This window comes from Lissotriton vulgaris, chromosome 12, assembly GCF_964263255.1.
Source record: "Lissotriton vulgaris chromosome 12, aLisVul1.2, whole genome shotgun sequence".
NCBI lineage: Eukaryota > Metazoa > Chordata > Amphibia > Caudata > Salamandridae > Lissotriton > Lissotriton vulgaris.
The window spans coordinates 762,845,117-762,865,271 of NC_141700.1; the positions used below are offsets into that span (position 1 = coordinate 762,845,117).

General features: G+C 45.3%; 1 protein-coding gene across 1 annotated transcript in view; it reads right to left on the reverse strand.

Annotated features, from left to right (window-relative positions):
• Positions 1-6,075: 6,075 nt before the first annotated feature.
• Positions 6,076-20,155, reverse strand: part of LOC147678618 (protein mono-ADP-ribosyltransferase TIPARP-like) — a 68,445-nt gene continuing 54,365 nt past the window's right edge. The window contains exons 4-6 of the mRNA XM_086946075.1: positions 19,094-19,281; positions 16,540-16,803; positions 6,076-8,695 (exon numbers count right to left, since the gene is read on the reverse strand). Coding sequence (XP_086802201.1) covers positions 8,245-8,695; positions 16,540-16,803; positions 19,094-19,281 — 903 coding nt within the window. The 3' untranslated portion in view covers positions 6,076-8,244. The remainder of the gene's footprint in view (positions 8,696-16,539; positions 16,804-19,093; positions 19,282-20,155) is intronic.

Consider the following 20,155-nt stretch of genomic DNA (forward strand, 5'->3'; position numbering starts at 1 on the left):
CCAATATATTTTTATAGTTTTTTCATAAGATACATAAAAAAAACTTATCCTATTCAAATTTCATAGGTATAAATCCATATGTCCATTCATGTACGGCAACTCAAATATACACTGCTACCCAGTTTTTTAACATGTGCAGTGGTTTCTGACACAAAGAGTATATGGACAATATTTACAAATTTGCCATGTATACATTATTCAACGTTTATATACATAATTACAATACAATGATTGATATTATAAATAAAAAAAGTGTCATAACGTCAACGTTTCGGTCTCACACTCTGTAATTCTTCGAGACCATCATCAGGACATGTGTTGCACCATGAATAACAACAACTGGTAACTAAGACTTTAAGCCGTCTGGTCCTTCTGCCTCTTTATGTTAAGAGTATATAAGGAAGGCACCTTAATCTGCCCACGAAGAATTTTTGGGGGGAGATGGTATTAATCAGTCCTCATTCCCCTCGCTCGTCACAGTAGTCGAGTCGATACTGCAACCCTTCTATTTCCATACTCCAGCCCCATGTCCAGAGCCATATCTTCCTTGCTAACGCAGACCAAATTCCAGTGCACCAGCCACATCTGGAAGGACCATTCTGCCTAGCTAGCCCCTAATCCCCACAAAGGAGTACCATTAAAGTCGCCCAAGAACGCTCTTCACACCCTCAAATCCACCCTCACCCTTTCCACCAGTCATATGTGGTGATGCTGCAAGCAGCTGTACGATAACGCCTCCATCTTCACAGAATCTATTTCAAACCAAATGAATGTCAAAACTGTACCTGACCCACCATCTTCTCCGGTGCCAGCAGTACTCCCTCAACAACTCTTGAAAGTCCTTCAATAAGTGGTGGCAAGAACCAGGGTCAGTCTCCCCAAGGAAATAGTGTAAGACAGACTGAACCCCCGTTGTAATGTCAACAACCACTGTAAAAAAAGAACTGACCTTTTTAAACAGAGCACATGAAACAGCAATTTATTGGCAAGGCTTTATCCACATACGAACAGCCCTTAAACTGTATGCCCAAGAGCATAAAATCATCTGGATGCACCAGTAAAAGTCCAAATGCTGTCTTGACATCCCAGTTTGCCATGCATACACCTGCTCCTGCTTACTGTATCAATTCTATGGCTACATCCACGGAGGGTGCCCCTCACATATTAGCCCATCAAGTATAAAATCAGTAACAGATTGTCTTTCGGGTCAGGATAACCGTCCTATCAGTCTAAACTCACCTTTCAATTTCTTTGGGACCACGCCTGCAAATTAAATGACTTTTTCAAGCAGCTAGATCTTAAAAATATCCTGCTATCCTTTATCTTCCTCGATCTCCTTTGTCAATGTTTGCCTTGACACATCTGGGGGCTTTCTTGCCGAACTAAAGTTCTCTGCCCACTTTCCCACCCGTGAGCCCTCAGACCCAACCAAAATCTAAATTGATAACCTTCCAAAAGTAACTTTGTATTGTTTCTGTTTTCATTGAATTGCTATCAGGACTGTAAACACTCACGTCCTAACTAGCGCATGTGACTTTTCCCAACTGACCCAGATTGCCTCTTCCCCCACCCTTCCGCTGCTGCCGTCCTCCACCACCACGCCTTCCCTAAGCTCCTCCTGCCTGGATCCCCCAATGCCTCAGTGGGTGCTTACCTCCACATTTTGAACAATTGTGTTTAAATCTGCAATACCTTCTATTGCAGAAGCGTTTCCCCAAAGAGATCATGTTTGCCCTTAGCCTGCACACATCTTCTTGGGTGAACAACCCTTAAAAGGACCCATGAACCAGCAAACCACCAGATGTTGGCGTCGGTGCTGGTCTAGTTGGTGAAATCCACTGCAGCCACATGCTCATATCCAGGTCTCCCTATTTTACCTCAACATCTTCTTCCAAACTTGCCAGGAGATCTTGGTCATAACAAACCAAGGCATATCCACCAAATGTTATTTGAGCTTCCTTTTTGGCACGGATATACTTGCATAACGCTCACAGCGATCTAGCACAGTACGCACTTTGGGTAAATGAGAATCTAAGGCTCTTTGAAAGTTTGAATTTGTCCTCCTTGGAGCCTTCCTTGGCATTGTATAGCAACTTTAAACCCCCCCCCCCCCTTTCCATATTGTTTGCTTTGTGACGGTCATAAGATGTCCCCCAGCAGTTCTGGAATAGCCAAAGAAGGCAATTTTTAAAGTTTATCTGTTTACTCTTTTTTTAATCCTGGTCTTTATAGTGGTTGATCGCTGCATGAATCGACTTTCCAATAACCGACCTTTCACTTTCCTTTCAGCCATCATTTCTTTTACTGCTTGCTCTTCTCGCCCACTCCTTGATCTGACACATGTATATTTTAGTTACAGCACTTAGTTTCCTTCACCTCCATCCCCATTACTTACACTTTTGAATCTTGACCTTGCATCCAACTTACAAAACATTTTCCCAGCATTCCTACCTGTCCTCATGGTCAGGGCGCGCGCTGAAGCCGGCTGTCCTGCCAGAAGCCGCCTCCTTCCAGGGATACCACATGCCCCGTTGCCGCAGCTGGCAGCTCCTTCTGCACCTGCAAAACATCAACCTCTAATTGGCTCCCCTAGCCTTTCAAATCTTCTTAACACCAATGCCATTCCTCCTCACTCTTACTCTGTCCCCAACAATGCACCAGGCCCACAAATTCCCTTTCCTCCTGGTCATCATCCTCATCGTCGTGATCCTGCAACGTCTCATCCTGCTACTCACACATACTTGGTCACACGGTCACTCCAGTGGTGCATGGGACCGCTCCATCGTCCCCACAAACATCACCCAAATGCAAAGTCCTCTGTGCCAAGGTCTTCGTCAAGGAGCCACGCCAGACCTTCCTTACATTGCTCCTTTGGGGTCCATTGTGGCCACTGGGTCGGCCACCCAGGACCGTGCCCGGTCTTCAGTCCAGGATACAGGAGAAGCACAAAACGCTCCCATCTACCTTTCTTCACTTGCATTCTGGATTGAAAGACATTTCTGGCCACCCAACCCCCTCCCCATCATCCTAGTCCTTATCTGCGATCTACTCATCACTTTCCATCTACATTTCTTTGCCTTCAATCTCCTCTTCCCTGTGGCCTGCCAGTGGTCCAAGATTCCCTATTTCTGCTCATATGAACCATCCCCAAACCACTCTTTTCCTCCAGCCCCACCATTCTCCAGTAATCTCTAACCTTGTACCTGATCTTAACCCTTCCCTCCTCGTGGCCCTCTCCTACGCCCTTCACAAACCTTCAGGAAGCCTCTCACGTCCTCATTGGCCTGGTCTTCGCCCAAATCCAGCAGCGTTTCCACCACTGCATGGGTGCATCTATAATGCAGGCTTACTCTGCCGTCTGAAGGTGTGGCCAGTTTGTGAGTTGCAGCTTGCTGATGTCACACAACCACAATGCATGCTGGGACTGAGCTTGCACTACCTGACAGCGCCACCTGCTGCCCACCCTTCTCCTACATGGTCACCAGGCACAGTGCCTGGTGCCTTTTTTTCAAGCTCAGCGCCCTTTCTTCCTGCCACCCACAATGTGAACCCACCAAACCAGTTACGTCTTGTCTGTCCGCCCATACTGCCAGTCCCTCTCTCTTCCACAATACCGCTGCCTTCAAAGGCTTATCCGCCCTTGAAAGGTGTCCCTGGCTTCACCCCACAGCCTCCACCACTCCCGAATCCTCTATGCCCTCTGCCTTCTTCACCCGTGGCTTTGGCGGTGAGTAATCTAGCATTGCTGCACCACCCTCAGCTGAGCACCTAGGCAACCATGCATGCTCTAATGCCTCTGCAATAAACAAATCCACCCTTCCTGCATCCTTCAATGCCAGCAATTCCTCAACCTCTACTCTACCCTATGCATTAGCCATCTCCACCTCTACCAACACCGCCCCATCGTCAAGGCCTGGCCACTAACCAGAAGCCCGCCTTCTATGGTGGCTGAGGTGCTGTACTTGGCACATACCCATCCTGCTGACAGGGAGGTGCAATCAAAAGCATAAAAAACACAAAATACCAAACATTTCTAAGAAAAGCCAGCGTAGATGTATTGTTTTTCTAAAATGTTAACATTGGTGATTAACAAAAGTGAAACAAAATAAAATCAATCTCAAAATGAAAATGCCCTGAACAGGTCAACCCCATATTAAAACGCCCCAATCCAAACCTTTTATTTTTTTTATAAACAAAGTTTATTATGGTTATTATTAGTTTGCAAAAGGCAATACCTTTTTAAGGGCAAATAGGATATTTATGCCTCCTGTCCACAAAAAAAACCTAAATAAAGCATGGAAACGTAGGCAACTGGTGACCTATCCACTAATTCAGACCTCAAAGTCACGTATTGTTAATGAAACTCACACATTTCAAGGTTGTGTTAAGGTCTGACACAGAGAATGCTATTTGCCACACCTGGTGAAAAAGGACAGAACTTTAACATTTGGCTCTTTTCTTTAGGTCTTCTGCATCGGAGCAACTCCTGGTAATTATAGAGGATCCAGGAGGCGATCGATACTACATAGCCCAAGTTGACTGGAACGGCCACTTTTGACATATCCGAGTGTTACTCAAATACTTTTGTCCCGCTATGGCTAATGGGGTAACCCAGTATCTCGTAGAACCTGGGAAGTCAATTGGTATGGAGAACAGTTTGTCTGTAGGTAATTTCTTTATAAATCCCTTAATTTCCTGCTAAATTAGGAATCGCCACCTACATGGCGAAAAACACCCAGATTAATAACAAGAAAAAAATGTATAAGTTATTGACATCAAAGATTGTTAAAGGATAATGAGGTATATTAAAAATCATATACCAGGCAGTCTCACAATAGTACACAGGAACATTGTTTAACATGTACAAAGAATGCAAAAAATAATGGGTCCAAGATAGACAATTGGTGAACTGAATCACAAATACAGACATTTAAATATACAAGACTTTACATAATTACACAGAAAATAAAAAAATGATTCAAAAGTGGTGTCCAGGGATGGTTGAGACAGATTCAAGCGTGTGTCTTTATTGTTAGGATGTGGGATATGCTCAATCGTGATATGGAACAGCTGTAATAATAGTCAACATTTCGACCCAATTATGTTGTGTGCTCGCTCAGATCTAACATCATTACGGGTCTTCATCAGGACAAGAATACAGAGTTCGGCCTTGTGTAAATGGCCTCTACTTTGGTTAATGTATGAATCATAAGTATCGCTTTCCCGGGGTGAGGGCACTGGGTTTAGGGACCTGGGCACCAGAGTTGTCCAGTGTTAAGTTATTCAACATAATTGGGTCAAAATGTCGACAATTGTTACAGGTGTCCCATATCACGATTGAGCATATCCAACATCCTAACATAAGGACATACGCTTGAATCTGTCTCAACCATCCCTGGACACCACTTTTGAATCTTTTTTGTATTTTCAGTATAATTATGTAATGTCTTGTATACTTAAATGTTTGTATTTGTGATTCACTGCACCAATTGTGTATCTTGTACCCATTATTCTTTGCATATGTTTAACAATGGTCCTGTGTACTATTGTGAGCCCGCATTGTACATGAACTTTAATATAACTCATTCTTTAACAATCTTTGGTGTCAATGATTTATAAGAAATGTTTAGTTATTATCCGGTTGATTTTCGCACTTTAGGTGGCGATTCCCAACTAAACAGGAAATTAAGTGATTTATCATGAAATTCTCTACAGAAACAACTGGTCTCCATACTAAATACTCTTGCAAACCGCGTTAAACTTAGTAGCATGTTGGTGTAGGTGTATACATTTTAGATGTAATTAAATGTTTGTAAATCATTTTTACTGACGTTGCTTCCTGTGCCGTCCTTGATGCAAATGTTTGTGACATCACTTCCTCCGATTCCAGCACATATGGTAATTAATTCGCACTTAGAATTGAAAGTTCTGCATTTATTGGATGGCCTGCTTCAGAAACAAGCTGCACGTTTTCCCAAATGCCCGGAGGACCCAGCCCCCCAAACCTGCGCCCACTACAAGCAGAACAGAGTGCCTTTTTGTGCAACAAATCAAAACTCCTTCAAGGAGACATGGTTATAAAAAGTGTCTTTCTTTATTCAGCACACACATCTTCTTGACACAGAAATAGTTTGTAACAAAAACTCACAACTTTATTTTTCTTCCCTGGAAAACAGAGAAAAAAAATCTACTCATGAGGTTGGAAAGACAAGAGCGGCAGATAAAAACTGGTCTGGTCAAAAACATCCAAGCTTTTTACTAACCAGGAGACCCTGGGTGAATTGGGGTAAAGGGGTGAATCATTGGTCAGCAGCAGGTCTTTCTCCAGGGTCTGCAGAGTCCACTCTTTCAACCAATCGCAGCAGGTGAATTGTTGGCATGCTCTCAATTCATACATGGGGGTTGTGGGTGCACCGGACAATGCCTTTATCTAATTGACTCTTTGTGAAGGTGGGCAGTAAAGGGAACTGGTAATTTATAGGCTGTGCTAGTGAGGACAGGAAGAGGACAATCAACAAGAACACTGGAGTGTTGGTCAAGTGCTTGCATACAAAGGTGTGAGGAGTACAAACAGTGAAGTCAGAGTGGGAGGTGGTTCACAGAGTTACATTTTCGTGAGTAGTGGTTTTCGAAGTGTGAAAAGATAAGAAGTAGTGAAGGTATTTCAGCCTCCAACCATTTGATTCATCAGGTGAAAAATATATAATTCCTTCGATAATGAAGTAAAGTGAGGATTTCTTTTTTGGTCTCAATGGCCCAGTAGATCCAAGGGAGTGGCGCTTCCAGTTGAAAACATTTGGCAATGCTGAAGGTAAGGGCTCAAAGCCCGCGTTAAGGGTGCAAGAGAGAAATAAAATCTGATGTTAAAAAGTGTTCAGAATTAGTTGTGTTTCATATATTATTCTCTGTATATTTCTATATTTTACGCTTGCATTTGAATTTTTTGTATTTTTTTTCCTTGCAAAACTCCAATAAAAATCTTTAAAAATGTTTTTTTTTTTTAAGTGTTCAGAATGGTAACTTCAGGAAACGCCCCCAAGCTGCTTTGCAAACAGACCAGCTTCATAGCAGCGAGAGGTCCATCTTGATGCTTTGTAGCAAGACCACCACATTACGGATGGTCTGATGGGTCCGGTAAGGGCTTGTGAGATGGGCCGCATCCACCCACAGAGGCAGCCCCACCTGTCATTAAGCCCATGACTTTTTGTTAATTCTGTAAGTCTGCCAAAAAACAGTATGGGCTGGATTGGGAGTTTAGGTGCCATTTATCGCACCCGATAACTATACCACGGGTTATGTTATTTATCAGCAGTTACAAATCACACTTTTTACGAGTTAGTGGGGAATAACATGCAGATTTTGGTGTTTAATGCACAAAATCTGCACGACATAGTAAATCCTGTCTGCTTTTCCCTCGTTTAATTTCGGCAGGTTTGACTTGCAGAAAGTTAAAGAAGGTTGAGGTATTGACCGCATTCGATAATTATCGGATGTGTTAAATAACTACCAGCTCATAATTCTGACCCGTGCATAACACACAGGTCGGAGTACACCAACTACCTCGTAATCCGGCCATAAGAGGCAAGAGAGACAAACGCAGATAACATTTCTCTTGTCCTTAATTTCTGAAGCTGCTTCCTGGCTAAAAAGAGTATAGAGCCTAGACACATGCCTGCATTTATGAACTGTTTATCCTGGCTCAAGACAGTCTCAAGGCTGTTTTTTTCGAGTCTATGGTGCCCTTAGGACTGATGCCAGTGAAAAAGTTTATTAAGTAGGGTAAGTAGTATTTTTGGGGGATGCACTGGAAGACATTATCTAAGCCTCACCAGGTATTCTATTAGAGAAACACCATACCACAGTCAGAGTAGTTGCAACTCTCGTCAAAAACATGTAGTGAACAAGCATCTACTGCTTTGGCAAAAAGCGTGGTTAGAAGTTTTTGCTTCAACTCGCATACTAATAAAACATAAATTAAAACCAGTGGCTAAGGCACTAAACAAAGTGAGTTTTTCCCCTTCTTACATTTCAGCTACAAATCTTTGCAAATTTATTTTACTACAATGTTTTGCAACTTCACAGCACTTGATGGGGCTTGTGGGCGAAGATGTATCTTTCTTTTGAAACACAATCCTAAGGGGAATGGGTATCAAGGGAGTGGTTTTCTTCCGTTTCCGCTCCTGGTGTCCCATCCCAATTTTAGGCACGGTAAGCCCAGAGCCCAGCAATGGTCCAGGTCCAACCTCAGTCCAACTGGACGAGGTCTTTAATTTCTTCGTACTTTATGATGAAGTATGGGTAACACTGATCATTGTCAAAAATCACATAGATCTGTGGGTCCCTCAGGCTGTCAACGCACGAGTCATAGAGGTCGCTGGCGGGATCTTCTGGCACAAGGGCAGGGGGTCGCCTGAAAGTGCAGATGCCAGGTGAGGACTTGCCAACCAGCACTTTGGAGAGAAAGACATAGTGATGCCCGCTGGGCGAGCAGGGTGCATAGCGGTGAGAGTACTTCGCTTTCCTGGCAAAGTAGCTGCCCTGTCCATAGATGGTGGCGTGCTTGCCAGAGAGGCGGGGATCAAAGTTGTGTTTGCAGATCGCATCGATTGAAGAGTGTGAGGTACCGTGGAATAGATGCCGCTCGTTGACAAGCCGTTCCTGTTCGGACAACTTTCGAGACATGTGATCTTTTTTCCTATGGAACAAAAGAAAATTAGATTAGTAGAGTAGTATCTTTTGTGCGGCCATTGCCTTGAACAGAACAATGTACAACCGATTATTTCATGAATGAAATCAGAATTTATGGGCCACCAACTCTGACGCGGTAGCAGTTCACCATCGTGAATACTGACCAAGCCGTCTACCCAAAACTCAAAGGCAGCTAACCTCGAGCCACCAGTTCGCTCCATAACCTCGATCATCGGCGCTTCGTGGTCCACTGAAACATACCGTCTTCTGGCCCTGTTACTTCGGTAACGTATAACCAGTGCTGGCCTTACCATGTGCAACTAAGGTCCTGGACGCCTGAGGGCAACTGTAGCGCTTTATACATTTTATTTTCATTTCATTTCATTTTCATTTCATTTCCACTTAGAAACACACCATTGACTTTCTGTTCTTTTCACTCACTGCATACCCTGCTCATGGAGCCTGTAACCAGGCTGGATTCCCTTTCTAAGCTTCTTCATGTCCCATCTGGCTCTCATCCTGAATTTCTCAAGGTTGGCTACAATACATACTCAGCTACATCCCTCTTGGTGTAGATTCAGCCATGGATGCACCACACAACAGAAGAGGGCATCTAGGTTTCTATTTTTGAGACTGCTCCTCCAAGACACATGCGCCAACAACACAGCATCATCGAGGTGGGCATAAGACAAACAACTATACTCGACTGGAGCGATCAACACTAGAGGTGTGCCAGCTGCAAAGCCTCACAACTCCATCTAGACATTTTTTTCACATATGTATAACTATGTACACACAATCTGCAAGCATCCTCTTGACTCTCTTAAGTCTGCTTGCCCCAAGATCTGTTTTGGTTGCTCTCCCCCCCGCGCCTGCCACAGATCACATGACCTGCAACCTTCTGTCCATTTCCAACTCCTTGATGTCCCATCCAAGACCATACCGAAGCAAGAAACTAAAGATTTTTGCCACTCAAGTGAAGTACTGTGAAATTGGCCAAACTTCGGGTAACTGAGCAAGTCCCATTTTCACCTATTAGGCATGTGCAACAAAATCTTCACACAGTCCTAACAGACATCACACAACAACTGTCCACTCAAAACCACTCTTGACCAAACCCCCCCCCCCCCCCCCCCATCTCACCATTCTCATTACAACACACTATGCCTCACAATGCACTGAAATCAATTAAAGACAGGATAATTAGCAGTATTATAATCACACCGGCCCTTCCCAGGAGCCACTGCACTACACTGATCCAAGCAACAACCACCCACACGAGAACCTTTGGCTACGTGTCTTTTACTCATGCGCGGGCCAACACCACAAATGCCCATACATCAATATACAAGACCATCAATCACCTCAACACTGCAGGGTCTTCTCACCACAATCCACATATGCAGAAAATGCATCCTGCTAACCTACAGATTAAGGCCGACTATATCTCTCCACACCACACCAGTGAGGCAGCATATACTCTACACAACACAACACCCCCAGCACTACAGCTTATCCCTAAAGTATTTGTCATCTCCCAGAAACATACACACCTGATCTCTCGCTCATATACATACATATAAGCCTAACAGACACACACAACCACCTCACTCTCCCTAAACACTCAGTATCCCAGCCTCAATCCATCGATAAAAATGTCAGTTCCTCTTCTCTGCTCCATCCTAACAAGTAGGTAAATTGCCAAATAAGTCAACTCCCCACACCGGGGAAGACAGACAGTGCACACATATAGACTAAAATCTGGGAACCCTCCTCCTCAAAGACCGTGGTCTTGAAATGTGCTCAACCACTAACCCCAACTTGCATTAGCCAACTAACCTATGAAAAACTCTCAAGGCCCAACTTCTTTCTTCCCTGAACTCCTGAAGCAAGGCCACTTACAAACCCAAAACACAATAGGCAGTTTTCACTGTAAACCTCCACCTCTCTTTGCCCGCCCCAGAAGAGACAGTCTAGTAAATGAAACCAGGCTGGGGAAACATGCAAACCGGGAACAAAAGATAGGATAAGACCAGTGTACAGTAATACATATAGGATTGTATGTCCTTTAGGCTAATCCGGTCATGTATGCCCACTTTTTACATACATTGTCCCATCCACACAACAATAACAGTTCTGAATAGGTGACCTATTACCTACTTATTTTTATATCATAATCCCTGTACCCGATGTACATAATAAACATGTCCTTAGGTACTGCATAATTATTCCGTATTAAGGTCACAACGCTGTGATTGATTGCATTGTTTAGAAAAACATTTATGATTTCAAAACATTTAAGATTGTTTTCAACACATATTGGTTCTAGAAGAAACCCTGGAGTGACCACTCTAGTACATAAAACCCTTATCCCCCCCCACCCCTGCAAATTAGAGAATTCCTTCTTCGCTGACACAGGGTCCTACATGCCGACTCTTCGACACGCAGTGGTCTGACAGCCCTTGCGGGGTGTCATCCTCTGAGCAGAGACGGGGTCTCTCATTCTCTAGCATCAGGTGAGGGGGTTGGTTCTTCCTTAGGGGATTCTTGGCTATATACACACACATATATAAATATACACATATACATGCTACACCTACATAGCTAGGCACATTTAGGCAAATAATGTAGGGCGCGCATTATAGGAGTTTGCAAGTGCTGCTGTTTTATCTGAACTATACATGTTTATCTTCTTAGCACCATGGTATAAATGTATCTAATGTTTACTATTTTAGTACTTGCGATTTCTTTTGTATGCTTCTGTCTCTTGACTGTTGCAGCAAATATGTTTTACACAAGATTAACACTGGACTAATAAATACTTATCGAAGCGTCCTAACCACCATCCTGTGTATTTTCTGAGAATAAGTAAGCATGAGTGACTGAGCAAAAAGTACTGTACTGTTTTTCACGATCCCGGAGGAATCAGGGTTGTCATGTCCAGTGGTTGCCAGAAACTACCTACACCACTGTAAGATAAGGGTGCGGGGGGCGGCGTGGAAGTGCCACTGTAGAACTGGCTGGTCTAATGGCCGATCTCCTAGAACAGCCTGGAAATACCTAGTGCTCAAACATGACTTCAGGACTCCAGCCAATATCACTAGATATCCGAATTTCTTCCAACTATATTGGAACTGGCAGAACACAGCAGTGCAGTCATTTGCTTTGGCCACATTGTCACTAAAAGAGCACACCACAAACTACCCGCAGGAGGGTATGGAACTGAATTAGCATCAGGTGAATGGCAGCTGACACAGATTAGGCGGAGAGTCACAAGGCTGTAATTTCCACTGTAAACCGCGAAGTGTAGACAACCTCACTACTCACTCCACAGTCACCCGGATTAGGTTTGAAGTTTGCAAGACTCATCTCTCCTCATGGAACCTTGCCGTGCAGACAAACCACACCCTTTGAACACCACATCAAAAGTGTTTCAGGAGGAGACTTCCACATTGGAGATCCTCTGTTCGAAGAATAACAAGCAGAGATCACAGTCTGTAGAAAATGCCACAAAGCTACACAACTGGTAGATGCCATTGTATACAAACACTCACTAAAAGAACACAACATCAAATAACCTCTGCTGATCTCATCTTGTTAGACTGTTCTGGTACAATTTTGACTTCATGATTCAAAATTGCAATCCAATATATGCTGGCCTCTTGACTGAAACCATACAAGGAATACAAAAGGCCCAGAATTATGTAGAAATCATGCGCCCTCTCTCTTTTTTTCCAACCACACTACCTCAGACGTGAAGGCTTTGTAGTGTCTCCAGAAACTGGAAGCTTCAATGTGCCCCAGGCTTTTCATGCACTCATTTCTGCCTAACAAGGTATCCTTTTCCACAATTATCAGCCAACCAGATGCCTTCCTTCAGCTTCAGAGGCCACTACCAATCCAGCCAGGTTAAAATAATTCTAGAGAAGCCTCTAAACTCTACCCTTTGGAATTCTACTCCCAGAGTTTGGGATGTGTTGGACCGGGCAGACTCTGCCGGGTCACCCTCAAACGTTTGGCCTCCTTCCTCCTATTTTTTCTGAATTCATTTTTGCTGGCATTAGAACTCTGCACACCGGTGCTAAAGTGCTTGCGGTTTCTTCTTAAAACATGGCAGAACTGGCTTCTACCCAATCGGCATTGTTAATTTACTTGTAAGTCCATAATAAAGTGGCACTACATGTGCCATGGGCCTGTAAATTAAAGGCCTGCGCAGCACCGATTGTGCCACCCACAGTAGCCCTTTATACACTCCAGGATAGATGTGGATCCGCCAGGACGGGAGCACCGCGTACCACTGAAGTGGGCAGACACAACACTTGTGTCTTTCCTCGACTAGCGCAGTGCATTCCACAACATTTTTCTTATTAGGACCTATATAACATGGGAAGATGGTTTCCCGTATGTGATTGTACTGCCGTGATCTTTTTTTTAGCGAAATCGCTCAAGACCTCCGTGGTTTTCCAAATACTTGAGTCATTGAGCAAAGTGGTGGTCGGTTTGGAACTACCACCGACTTCACGTTCCAGCTATCTGTGGCCTTACTGGACAGCTACCTGCATTCTAGGGCTTATTTACTTTCCGTTTTGATGGACTTGTACCCCACCGGGTTGGAACTTTCACCGGCTGAGGGACTACACTGAGTTTGGAACTCTCCACACAGCCCTGAAGAATCAGAGACCACTGTTTCTCTGATGAAACACGTGTCGGCTGGCTTCTTTGTGTAACTACCGATTAAAAGAAAAACAAGATATTTACGTTGGATTTTGCAGTAATTTTGCTTCCTATCTACATTTGCATTGTCTGTTTTAATAACTGTGTGTGTGCATGGGATTGTCATTATATGCCCTTTATACAGGTCTCAGGCCTGCCACTGCATCCTGTAGGTGCAGTTGTAAACTCCCACCTTGGCCTGGCAAAAAAAAAACACGTTTGCCAGGCCTAAACCTTACTTTTTACTACACGCATGTTACCCCTAGGCGAGGCCCTGGACAGCCCAGAGTGCAGTGCATTCAAAAAGCTGGACATGTCCTTTAAGTTTGACATATCCTGGTAGTGAAAAACTCTTCAATTAGTTTCTCACTACTCCAAGGCCTACTTCTCCCATTCGATAACATTAAAGTTACCTTATTACATTTAATAAGCTGTAATTTCCAAATGGGAGCAGCTTTTCAGATCATATTTAGTGTCTTTGGAATTGTAATGACAAACCCTATCTTATGGTTAAGTTAGATTTTAAATCACAATTTAAAAAATGCCAATTTTAGAAGGTTGGCATTTTCCGTTCTTAGTCTTTTAGTGCATGAAGCAGGTCTCTGGGTCACATGACTGGGTGTAGTTGACATCTGGGCTTCGTGTATTACTCCTAGACAGCCACATACAACAAAGAGCTTAGATGTGGCTGAATGGACCATCAGTGGCAGGATGGGAAGGAGGAGCTGGGCCCAGCTCGGTTTACACATGAACAGGCTGTGTCCTTCCTCCACAAAAAGTGCTGCATACCCCCTGTAGTTAATCTGGAACCCGTGCCACGAAGGCAGGGCACCTGTGCACTTAAAAGGCATGCCTCTAGAACCTTCTCCTCTCAAAGGCACAACTATATATAAAAGAAGGACCTTAGACACCATCTCTTTAGTACACTAATGGACTTGTGGATACTCTGCCACGAAAAAGGACTGCCTTGCTGCTACAAGGACTGCCACACTCCTGGACTCCCACACTGAAAGAACTGCTGTCTTGCTTTGCTGACCTGCTGCCTGGGAGGAAGAAGTGGACCTGCAACCTCATCTTGAACCCAGGACCCCAGAGTGACTCCAAGGGCTAGTCCGCTGGCCTCCTGAAATGAGCCTTGTGGACATAAAAGGCTCCCAAACATCCTGCACCAGCCCCTGGGCACAGCTGTAGTGAGTTCCTGACCCCCAAGTGGTGCCCCTCAGATTCTGGGTGCTTGACGTTTTTCATGTTTTTCAGCTCTTTGCGACTGGGCTAGTTTGCATCGAGATCTCGCAGCTCGCGCCACAATTCAGTGCGAAGCTCAATCAGCCTGACTCTTCATGCTCCAGCATTGACCACTGCGGGGGCTGACAAAGCAAAGCGTCAGCAAAGCCCGCCTGCGATGCCTGGCCTTGGTGGTACTAGACAGCCTTCCAAGACACTCTCCCTTCTCCTCGAGGCTCCCTCCAATTCAAATGGGAGTCTTGGCATGGACTTTGAGATGGTAAACGTCAGAGAGCCTAACCTAGTGACTGTTGCCAGCCTGCACTCCATTGTGGTTGATGTGAAAGTGTGACTTTGACCCAGTCCAGCAGGACCTGATAGCCCTGGTTGGCACTATTTCAACCTAAAATCTTTTTTAATTTCATAACTCCGGTTTGGATTTGATTTTTGTCATTTTGGTCTTGTTTTATTTATTAGACTTTGCTCTATTCTAATGACTTGGTGTGGGATTCTTTTTGTGTGGTGTTTTTCACTTTACTATTGGAGGTAAAGTGTAAAGTATTTTTGCAACCCTTCCAAGTTAAGACGGACTGCTCTGTGCCAAGCTACCTAAGGGTTGAGCGCAGGCTTATCTGGGTTTTCTTGTTTCTTACCCGGAGACTGAGGTTGCTGCTTGACCGGGGGTCACACTCCAGTCAAACAACCCCATTGCGTACAGGACATAAGCAGCAAGAGGTGACTTTTCATTTTTAGAAAGATATCAGAAAGTCCTCTGCGTACATACGGTGCAGGTGAATAATTTTAGATTACAGCCTAGAGGCATCTCCATCTTGTCCCTTGACAAAACACTTCTGATATTCTACAGATTTATGAAAATCGTCCATTTCATGGCAACTTATAAGTGAATCCTGAAGTCACCTGTTCGCACCTTGCTTGCTCTCGTGTTCCACACTAAAAGGTATCTGGATGCCATAAACTGCTCATCCTGTGTCTGTCCTTTTTTACTGCTCTCACACACACCGTCTACAGCCTTCTCTTTCCATCTCCCTCCCATGGTATGCACTCTAAAGGCACACACATTAAAACGCAGCCAATCAGCTTCTCCTTTTCGACCTTAAAACAGTGCGCTGCATAATGCGCTGCATTATTTTATACTCCAAATCTGCACTCTGGAGGAGCACCACATTCCCAGCTGAAAAGAGCACCATGCATACCAATTTCACTTCTGTCCTCCAGCTAAGACACTACAATAACAGAAATGCTGCATCGTTTCTTATCCCAGTGGTACCCAATATCAGAGGAAATGCATCAGGTCTCCTTTCTGCAGTAACCAATACCAGAAACGCTGCACCACTTCCCCACTAGTGGCATCTAATATAATTTCCCCTCCCGCTGGTATTAAACACAACAGCCCCCCCCCCCCCCCCACAGGGGCTTATTTCCCAGTCTTAAGGTGCCTCCTTTCCAATAGGCAAGCTGTTCATCAACTACCAGCTCCCATTCACCTCCAAGCTGAATGAATGAATGAATACATTCTTCTATAGAGCATGACTACCCTAAGGCATCCCAGCGCTGTGTGACCTGAGAGCTGGTGGAATCTCAATGGAACAAGAATGTCTTTAATCGCTTCCTGAAGGCCAGATGGTTGGTCTCAAGCCTGATGTTATCCGGGAGAAGGTTCCAAAATGTGGCCGCTTGAAAGGAGAGCTGGCGGCCACCCATGCGCGCCCGCTTCACCCTAGGAACTACTAGGAGATTACGCTGATTAGATCTCAAAGGTCTATCTTAAATTTTCAAGAGTGGGTCTACCTCCAAGAATTAAGGCAAAGGCAATTAGGACCGAAGCTATTACAACGGGGTCAAGGATAATGAATCCTATGCGAGTGTGCCCAGTGTGATTACCCGATCACTCACCGTTTGTACTTGTCCCACAGGAAGCAGTTCTGTACTCGTTGAATGCTGACAATCATGTACTTGGACTCCGGCATGGTCTTGTGGAAGAAGCTGTAGATGAGCCGGTAGCCTCGGTCTTCAAAGGACATAGGAACCTGGGTGAAATCCTTCATGAGGTCAACCTCAAGCCATGTCTCGGGGTAAGGCTGGTACACACAGGAGGTACTCGAGGCCTGCGGCGAAAGTAACGCAGAGTTCTCCAGGTATTCGGTTCCGGACAAGGTGCTAAAGGAGGGAGAGAGAGTGGAAGAGTAAAATATGATACCGAGATACCAACGTGCCACCAAAATCTGCCCGGCTTTTCTGCAATAAAAAAAGTATACAAAAAGGAAGCCAAATTGGAGATAGACAGACAAAGGGGTTCATTTCAGTCACTGAGTTTAAATAAAGAAGCCAGAGATGCAAACACCTAAATGGCACAAGGAAAGTTCCACGTTAGGCATGGCATGTAAGCAAGAAAGAAACCCAACTGGAAGGCATGTATCCCTCAGAAGGTGTTAACCAGAGATGACAAGTAAGGAGAGTCACTGAAGGAGAAGATCTAGCAAAAATAAATATAGCCACACTGGCAAGCCAATAGAGATTCAGATTCATGGGCTTGTCAATGGTTGTTTACATTGGCACTTCCATGCACTTTATGTCTTGTATTTACATTAGTGTAAGAAATGGCAGTTAGCCATGCTGGATTGGTGAAGTTCAAAAATGAAATAAAAAAGGAAAACCTCACCCAATGCCTGCAGGTGCATCATGACCCCAGCGTCTACTTGACGTTGGACACAGACATGCATATGGCAGAGATCCTGGAATGGCACTTTAAGAATACAATTCTACGCTGGCTTATCTGCGCTAGCATTCCTGCACATGCACCAGCAGCCATTTTACTTTTTTTTTTTTTACACTTCATTGTTCCAACATGGCCATTAAAAAATGGTAAGGTAAACAAGTTTGTTCAGGAGTGCAAAAAGGAAGCCAACGTCCTGGTAGCAGCCTGCAGGTGGCTGAGCCAGCAACAAAGTAAATAAAGTTTTTAAAAAAACAGGAAATTGGGGAAGGAGAAGACTGGAGAGCAACAGACAAGAGGGAGGAGAGATGGATGCGATAAGATGGGGCGCAGAAATCCTCGAAGAAAAATAAATCAATGAACGCCACTGTGAATGTGTGTGTGCAAGAATGAGGGGAGACCAGTGCTTTAAATGGGCCGGTACTCGCAGGAACTGAGTACTGGCGCTTCTTAGTTTTAGCACTCTGAGTACCGGCACTTCTTAGTTTTATCACTCTGAGCACCGGCACTTCTCTACTGCTGAGGAGAGTACCGGTACTCATAAAGTGCTGGTGCTGGCGTCCTGTCCCTGACAGCCAAGGCACTTTTGTAGGCCTGAGCCGAGCCCCCGCTGAACTATTCAGCTTGGGCTCATATGCTTAGCGTCGGGTGTTCACCATCATGATGTGTTGCAAACACAGAAATCGAGGCAGCCCGATGACAACGCTATTCAGAAAGCTGTGGGAGGTAACCAGGTTCAAATGACTTTGACAACGTCGGTGCTCATGATGAGCTGAGGTCGTCTTGAGGCACAGAGCTGTGCTCATGACGAGCTGAGCTTGTCATAACTGCAGCGGAACGCCCACGCGGGGATGATTCCCCTCCTCTGCGGGGCGTTCCATTGAGTGGGCGGAGTCGTGACGAGCTCAGCTCGATATGAGCACAGCTCCATTGTGCTGCATGACGAGCTCAGCTCGTCACAAGCACTGCGGCGCAGCGCGTGGCCCCCCTCCCCCGCGCTGTGGGGGAATTAGCCCTGCGGCGAAGGGGTTAAACCCACCCGATTCTTTTGTGTAAGTGTCTGCTATTGTTTGTCTACTTGCCTGCGATTGTTTTTGAGTGAGAGAAATACGAGAAAGGGGGAGAGATTAGACACACTCTTAGAAGATATATTTAAGGAAATGTGTGGAATGCTTGTGCATGCACGTCTGCTCGTTTCTTTCTGTGTCGCTGAAGAATATATTGTGCAAAGCAACAGCAATTAACAGGCGTGATGTTGCAAATATTACGAAACAAGGATATGTTAAAATACCACCACGTTTACCTTTCGTTGTGTAATGAGAAATGAGTAAACAAAACTTCTTCTCATGTGTTTTGGTATGTGCTGCAAGTAGTACATAAGACAAGAAGCAGGTCTTCCCCTAAGCCCCGCCCACTCGCCACATTTAAATGAGTACCTGCCCCCCCCCCCGCCCCCCCTCTCCCCATTTAAAGCACTGGGGGAGAAGCTACTCTTTTATGCTATTCACATGCGGTAAATGTCGTGGGCTGATACCAACGCTGATTGACAGCCCTGCCAGCCACAGCAGCCAATGGCTGAATGGGGCTCTCGGAAACCTCCATTCAGGTTATGCATCTGTATGTGTGCGTTTGTGTATGTTAGCTCTTGACAGACAAACCATGCTCCCTGTAGGCCGGGCGCAAAAAGAGGGCGGCGTGCACAATGAGGGAAAAGCAAAGAGATCTCGTATTCACCGAAGCTGTGGGAGCAGCATGACGGGCGAGCAGAAGACGGGGCGGGCGCAGATCTGCCTCTTGGTGCCCGTCACCAGGTTCTGCTGGTAGCCGGCTAACAGGTCCAGGATGTACTGGTACTGGAGCGTCCGGCAGTGGGCCTCCCGCACGCCGTTCCGCAGGGCCTCCTCGATGTTCTGCACAAAAACCTGAGGGGAGAGCAGACAAGGAAATCACGTCCCTGCTGGATATTATAGAAATGTACATCTGTCGCCAAGCCCTGCACAGCTTCTTCGCGCAATAACTACACTCCACGCTGTTACTTGAAGCGTAAAAGGCCATTTTATTAGGACACGGTTGCATCATTTAACTTTATTGACATTACATAACTGTAAGAAAATACTTTTTCCATCCCATGCCGATACATTCTCTGTTCAGCCTTCTCAAAACCATCTCACCTGTTTGACTCTTCCCCATTCACTCAGTGACCTCCTTCCTCTCCCCATTCTCACCTTCACTTGCCCTCCAAAGATCCCCTGTTGACTTTCCTTCATTGCCTCCCGCGCCCCGTATCAGTCACCCGTGTACCGTTCTCCCTCCCTGAGGGGTGGATCCCCCTGTATGTGACTCACCACCCCTCCAAAGTACTGTAACGTCGCTACTCTGCAACCTGCCCTAAACTGGCATGCTAAGACCGCTCCAGTCCCAAGCCCTCCACGTAACCTGTAGGGTGGGTGGGTGGACAAACTTTCTTCTCTAATCCCCCAGGTGGTGCTAAGGTGTCAGGAAGAGGCTGGATCCTCCTCTCCTGACACCTTATATGTCTTCCTAACGCCCGCCCCTTCCCCTATCCACTAAACCCTCCCACACCGTGTCCTTCTGGGCCATCGCGCGAATAGCCCCGGGGGAAGACTGGTCTGCGACCTTAACTTCCCCCGGGGGCCCTCATTCACTCTGGGCGTCGTTTGTTTCTGATCTCTGTGGTGGCTGAAGTGCTGGGTTTCTGTTACTAGTGCTCTGCTAAAGTTGGAAAACATTTATACTGTGATCTGCTATGACTTAAGTCTGCAAATTCTGTGCCCA